The sequence below is a fragment of the Sinocyclocheilus anshuiensis genome, unplaced genomic scaffold (assembly GCF_001515605.1).
Source record: "Sinocyclocheilus anshuiensis isolate Anshui unplaced genomic scaffold, SAMN03320099.WGS_v1.1 scaffold375, whole genome shotgun sequence".
Classification (NCBI taxonomy): Eukaryota; Metazoa; Chordata; class Actinopteri; order Cypriniformes; family Cyprinidae; genus Sinocyclocheilus; species Sinocyclocheilus anshuiensis.
In genome coordinates, this window is record NW_015549594.1 from 1014633 (window position 1) to 1021699 (window position 7067).

Here is a 7067-nt window from a genome sequence, read left to right on the forward strand (position 1 = left end):
TATAAATAAAACATCTTCATTAAACATTAAATCAGTATAGTCAGCAAAATGTACACAATAATATATATATATATATATATATATGTTCTCAATAATATTTATACTTGAAAATCTGCTTTGCACGGATCGATTTTGCACTGATACGTTTAGGGCTGCGTCACTTCCTGTTCTGATCTGCCTGTGTGTTCTTCTGCTCTGTAAGCTGGCCTGTATCGTAACATACGTAACTTACTTTTCTGAACGTCGTGTGCGTCTTGTTTGGGTTTGTGCGAAAGGGCCTTTGTCGGGTATGATACAAACGTAGCCTAGTTCATCTTCATTTTTATTTAATAGCTTTGTTTAATAGTACTTTTATTGTTTCTGAAAGTAATTTTCAGATGCAACGGGGGAATAAACGGGATAGACACAAACATGAAACTTGTAAATAAAATAGTCTGATATATAGCCTATGTACAATTTAATAACATATAGCCTAGTTTGATATATGATTATTATCCATCGTACATAAAAAAAAACCAAAAAACATTTGCAATCAAGACTGAAAAAAGCCAGAAGTGAATGTCTGTAAGCTGGCCTGTATCGTAACATACGTAACTTACTTTTCTGAACGTCGTGTGCGTCTTGTTTGGGTTTGTGCGAAAGGGCCTTTGTCGGGTATGATACAAACGTAGCCTAGTTCATCTTCATTTTTATTTAATAGCTTTGTTTAATAGTACTTTTATTATATGGCCTAGATATGGCTGCAGGAACCAGCTAACGTTAGCTAATGTTAGCCCATTCATTGCAGCAGACTACTTGCAAATATATAGCCAAAAAACCTATTTAGCTGTTTGTGTATTTTAAATGTATGATTTTTCTTGTGATGACAGTTTAAAATGCTAATGAGTTGGATACAGTTATTCTTGCATTAGAGCTTTAATCCTTTTTTTTCCCGCCTAACGTTAGTCTTGCAGTCAGTGCATGGTTACGTTTAGGCTAACGTTATCTCTGAGAAATGGGACGATTGCAGAGTTTACCATATTATTTTCCTATAGGCGATTAATACTCTTGCTTTTATTTTTAATCGTTTTATTAATTTAATTCACATGCAGGCCGTCAACAATGGCGGACATTAAGAACTTCCTGTATGCTTGGTGTGGAAAAAAGAAGCTAACGCCGAACTATGACATCCGAGCAGCTGGAAATAAAAACAGACAGAAATTCTTGTGTGAGGTGAGAATAAGGCTGAGGCCTCTTAAAGTCACTTGCATATTGTATATAAAATACTTTGTAATAAAAGGTATTTGTTGTTTTGACCCATGTTTCTTTAAGGTGCGTATTGAGGGTTACAGTTACATTGCCATGGGAAATTCTACCAACAAGAAGGACGCTCAGTCCAATGCAGCCCGAGATTTTGTGAATTATCTTGTTCGGACGAAAGAAATTAGTCCTAGTGAAGTTCCTGCTCTAGGGGTCAGTATCACATCTCTGTTTAAAGTTCTTCCACTACTCGTCTGTATTATGAGGAAGGTCTGGGTTTACATTTATCGTTTTCAGGTCAGCGTACCTGATGGAGGGAATGAAGAAGGTGGTGGGTTTGGAAATCTCCCATCCAACTGTCCACTACCTCCACATCTGGCTGTGAAGAAGGAATCGGGGGGAGGTACCTTATGTTATACTTGGATTCATCCAGTAATTGGTTGCTAACAAAACATCTGCTATAATTTAATATCAGTGTTTTAGATGTTGTTTAGATGTCAATGGAGAAAGATGCCTTTTGCCTGCAGATTGGTGTAGTTACGGCATCTACCAGTTGTGGGCTAGTTAGCTAACCGATGTTTAAACCATTTCTAACATTGACTAAAACAACTATTTTAATGCTGTATTCTTCCTGTGTCTCAGAACCTTCTGAGAGTTCTGCACCCGTTCCTGGAGTCACAGGTTTGGGCTATTCTGGATTTGGTAACGCCCAATGGGAGCGAGGAGCCAACATCCAGGAATATTACTCTAAGAGAGAGGATCAGGATGCAAAAGCAGTAGGTCTTCATTTTTTTTTAGCCAGGTTTTTATAGAAGGTTTCTGAGAATTAAGGGGTCTTTTCTAATTCCCCAAGACCTTGGAATCAGAGGAAGTTGATCTAAATGCTGGCCTGCATGGGAACTGGACTCTGGACAATGCAAAGGCCCGTCTGAACCAGTTCTTTCAGAAGGAGAAGAACCAAACCGACTACAAGTACAGCCAAGTCGGGCCTGACCACAACAGGTCAGAACATTCCCATTTACGACAACAGCTTAGTTTTGAACCCATTCCATGTGCTATTTAATAGAATTATTAATTTGTAGGCTAATGTTTTCAATTAAAAACTGGTATCCTCATCGAAAATCAGACTTTGCTTTTAAATGTAATGAGTCAAAGGTTTGTTTTTCTGCTGGACTGAAACAATGACAGAGAACTCCTTGATGTGTATCTAACCTCAAGGAGATCTCAGACCACTTAAAGACGGTCTCATCTCAGATGTTACCTTACAAAATCAACAATGATTTATGGGTGAATCTCACGAAACTTGTCAAGAACATGTCCAGGTCGTATTTCACTGCATCACGTAAAATACTGTATTTCAAATGTATAAGAATAATGAAAGTATTTGTCATAATATCAATGCAAAAAAAAATCTTATTGTTCTAAAAACAGGCTTTATTATTATGTCTAGTTAGGACTATTCATATTTATTATTATTTTTATTTATTAAATTGTTTTTATTTCATATTGTTGGGGGGGTGAAATGTGACCTGGACATGTTTTTTGTGAGATTCATCTGTGTAGTATGTAATCTTAAAGGAGGACAATAGAGATGCCAGAAATCACAACCTTACATGGGGGAAAACATGTGACATGACTTAGGCTACACTAAGAGGTCACATGGTGAAGTATGTGATTGGTTGGGTTTAGAGGTGGGAGAGGCAAAATAATGTCTGGTTGTGATTTCTGGTGTCACTTGTCCATCAGGGGTCAAGGCCTCCAGTATCTAGAGAGGAATAACACCATGTTTAGAAGTCTGGCAGAAAAACAAACCTGCTCAGGATGGGTTGTCCTGTACGGACTCTGCGCTGAAATGTCACTCTGTTGATCTCATGTGCCGTCCGGTTAAGAGGTCAGTTTGTGGAGTTTATTTGTGCTTAAATCTTGTAAAGACACCTGTGGGCTAAATGTCATGTTGGGACGTCTTGATTTTAAATCTTGCTCTGTTATAGGAGTTTTATTGCTGAGATGACAATCTTTGTAAGACAACTGGGTAGGAGTAAGTATCAGAAAACCTTCTACATAATAAACTGTAAGGTCAAGGACAAATGGTTTCACATTAGAATTTGTGTCCTTGCTAAAGCTTCCCTACTTTTCCAGAGGTTTTTGCCCGTGAGCATGGCTCTACAAAGAAGCTGGCTGCCCAGTCTTGTGCGCTGTCAATTGTCCGTCAGCTTTACCATTTGGGGGTCGTAGAAGCCTACACGGGACAGACCAAGAAGAAAGAAGGAGAGACTGTGAGTTTAACACCCGAGTTTATCTGTCTTCTGAGACCTGTGCGTTTACTGATTCTACTAACTTCCTGTTTTGGTTGCTGTGACAGGTGGATGTATATGAAGTGAATCTCAGTGATGATGTACAGCATCAAATACACAGTATTGTGCAGGAACTTGGCATCAAGATCCCTCCTCCTGTAAGTGTTGGACAGAAAACCTTCCTGACTTATGAGCATTACCAAGTAAGAATAAGTAAGAACGTGTGTCCTTTTTTTAGCCTCAGGACCCCAACAGTCCAGTATCTCTGGTGCAAGGGAAGATGGCTCAGTTTGAGCCCTCACAAAGGCAGAGCACAGCAGGAGTGGTGCCATGGTCTCCTCCGCAGGTCAACTGGAACCCATGGACCAGCTCCAACATCGACGAAGGGCCGCTGGCATTTGTGAGTCCGCTGTTCTGTGATGAGCTCTTTTAACTCAATGATAGCAAGTGAAATTGGTGTGATACACTTCATGCCACTGAAAACCTATTGTACCTTGGTTTACAGTGTACTCCAGAACAGATCAGCACAGACCTGCTGCATGAGCTCAACTACCAGCTAGAACAGGACAAAAATCTGCAGACGGTGAGATAAAAACAGCCCTGAAAAAATCCATGAAATTGAAATTGGAGTTTTGTTGGTTTTAGTCCATGTGTATTTTATTTGAGGCCATTTCACATTTATATTATATAAAAATTACATTATGTATTACATTTGAGGGTATTTCACAACCCCCTCATCCCTTTTATGGCAGTCGAACAACTATATATATATATATATATATATCGTGAGTCATGACTTCATAAGTGGGAAATAGGAAGTTTCCGATAGCACGTGAAGGCAGAAGCCCTCTCGCTCAGCACAGTGGAGTGCATCGTTTTGTTAACTTTGTAGTTTATTATTTTGAGTCGTTTGGGACGTGGTGAGACACGGCCCTCTCACAATATATTGCTTTACAGATCTATCACTTTTGCCGCTCAGAAATGTTAATGCAGTCATGCTGCACGTATCAGAAGTTCCGCTCTTCGGTGCGGTTAGCGCTCACACTACATGCATACCGTGCTCTGGCCCACCTCTTCCAAGCGCGGCACGGAGCGATCACACTAGTCAAACAAACCGAGCTTTTGGGGTCAAACACACTAGGGCGCGGTTAAAGGGTTAGTTCACCCAAAAATGAAAATTAGCCCATAAATTACTCACCCTCAAGTCATCCTAGGTGTATATGATTTTCTTCTTTCAGACGAATCCAGTCTGAGTTATATAAAAAAAATTCTTTGATCTTTCAAGCTGTTTCATGGCACTCAGTGGGTGTTGCATGCATCCGTCCAAAAGCAGTTAAAGGTCCCATGACATAATAAAATGCGCCCATCCATAAAAATAAAAAAAAAGTGTCTCACACTGCTCCGGGGGGTGAACAAAGGCCTTCTGTAGCCAATCGATGCTTTTTTGTAAGAAAAATATCCATATTCAAAATGTAACAATCACTTTAATGTAGCTTGCGCTCACTGTTGTACACTGGAAGCAGTTCCAGGGGAATGACCTCTGAGGTCAGCGCTGCGCGTTTAAACGTCTTTTAAAACAGGTCTATTATACAATTATAGGCCTATAATTAAAATATTAACACTACAGTCATCAGTAAAAATCAATTAAATAAAAAGCTTTAGCCCATTTCAAGCACCGACTTTCAAAAACAACCTGTTTATCACGAAATATTTTTTTTTCACTATGTACAGCCACAAGAGAAATATTAAGGGAATAAATTACAGTTAGCCATATACCGTTATCAGCATATGTTGAAGTAGATTCGTCTCTCGTCGTCTCTGAGAGAATATGCGGTGTCATATGCCGAAAGCTCCGTCATTCCGTTTTTACTTTAAAGTGAATTGACTGAGATTAAGACGTTCACCGGCATAACTCTTGCGCAAAGTTTGCACGTTGCTTATGTGATATCCATTGGCTCGCCTTCATGGTTTAAAACAGAAATATTTCCAGCATTGCGAAGTAAGCAATCCCCCCGGCCTCCGTATCGAAAAGTACCGAACCATGACACCACTGTGTCGTGTTGAACCAAACCTCGAATTTTGTGAACCGTTACACCCCTAATAAATATATTTAGTTTAGTTAAGTTTTTTTAGTTAGTCATTTAGCAGACACTTTTATCCAAAGCGACTTATAAATGAGGACAACAGAAACAATCAATTGTAGTATTAAAACAACTAAAAACAGATCCAAAACTAAAAGCTAAAACTTTATAAATACTACTTATACACATTTTAAAAATAAAGAAATTAAATAAAAATGACAAATGCATACAACAAAATTTCAAAACTTAACATTTAAATGAAAAGCAAAAAATAAAGCTAAAAACAATTCAAAATATTAAAGAACAAAAGGTATAAGAGTATAATAATGATTCTAACATAACACTAAATTTAAATAAATTTAAATTAAAAAAATAAATTTAACATAACACTAAGCCAAACACCAAAAAAACAACGTACATGTTGTTTGTACATATATTAGGGCTGCACGATAAATTGCATGCGATTATTTAACGCGCATTGTTAATGCTGCTCAATGTGAAAGCACGCACGTGATGGAGATTTATCGCTGATTACAGAACCGGCTTTCTGACAAGATGCGCATTAAATATCGCATACGATTTATCGTGCAGCCCTAATATATATACACACACATACATACACACACATTTATAAATTCAATATATATATTATTTAATTTCTATTTAGTTTGTTGAAGTATTAAAATAACTCAAATTAAATAACTAAAACTTAACAAAAGACCTATACAGACATAATAAATTCAGACAATTTAACTAAGATTAAAATAAATAACAAATACAAATAATACAAATCAAACGACAGTAGTTTATCAGTAATCCTAAAAAATAACACTGCCAAACACACATGCTAAAAAACAACAACTTACTTACACATAGTAAGAAATGGTTATAAAAACTGAAACAGAAGTGAAACAAGTAGTAGGAAAGAGGAGAAATAAAAAGCGATATTTTTCCTTTGCCAGTGTCCCTGCCCGGTAGAGTCGCACGATAGAGTCGATGGTCTTTACACTTTTTGGTCTTCACACAAGGAGGCCGTCACGCGAGGCTGCTGCGGTAAATTAAGCTTTTTTTATACCCGTCTAACAAAATACTAAATTAATTCAGCTGGACACACTTTCCTTAGTTTTTTCACAACAAATGGCCAAGCAAACACAGACACTGACAAGATACGTGATACAGAACGAGACCAAACGCGATCAGCACGTCTCCACACAGTAAACAAAACAAGCGTTTTTTAGCAACGACAACTGCACTAAACACTAATGAGACAAGTAAATACACTTACGAGCTGCTTTTAACTTCCGCTGATAAAGACTGCTTCTCTCAAAGACTATTTCTTTACACTGTTTTCTGTTGGCGCTTGAACACACTTTCCTTATTTTTTCCACAACATATGGCCAAGCAAGCGTAGACACTGACAAGATACGCGATACAGAACGAGACCAAATGCGAT

General features: G+C 37.9%; 1 protein-coding gene across 4 annotated transcripts in view; it reads left to right on the forward strand.

Moving 5' to 3' along the window:
* The first annotated feature begins 150 nt into the window (after positions 1-150).
* Positions 151-7067, forward strand: part of dhx9 (DEAH (Asp-Glu-Ala-His) box helicase 9) — a 15830-nt gene continuing 8913 nt past the window's right edge. The window contains exons 1-11 of one of the 4 annotated variants that reach the window (XM_016446870.1): positions 151-197; positions 1092-1212; positions 1312-1452; positions 1537-1642; positions 1882-2015; positions 2093-2241; positions 3231-3277; positions 3379-3515; positions 3602-3691; positions 3772-3933; positions 4039-4116. In XM_016446870.1, the coding sequence (XP_016302356.1) occupies positions 1102-1212; positions 1312-1452; positions 1537-1642; positions 1882-2015; positions 2093-2241; positions 3231-3277; positions 3379-3515; positions 3602-3691; positions 3772-3933; positions 4039-4116 (1155 nt within the window). In that variant the 5' untranslated portion in view covers positions 151-197; positions 1092-1101. Of the gene's footprint in view, positions 288-568; positions 655-1091; positions 1213-1311; positions 1453-1536; positions 1643-1881; positions 2016-2092; positions 2242-3043; positions 3131-3230; positions 3278-3378; positions 3516-3601; positions 3692-3771; positions 3934-4038; positions 4117-7067 lie in introns of those variants that run through there. The other 3 variants (XM_016446871.1, XM_016446869.1, XM_016446872.1) reach the window with 3 other exon arrangements.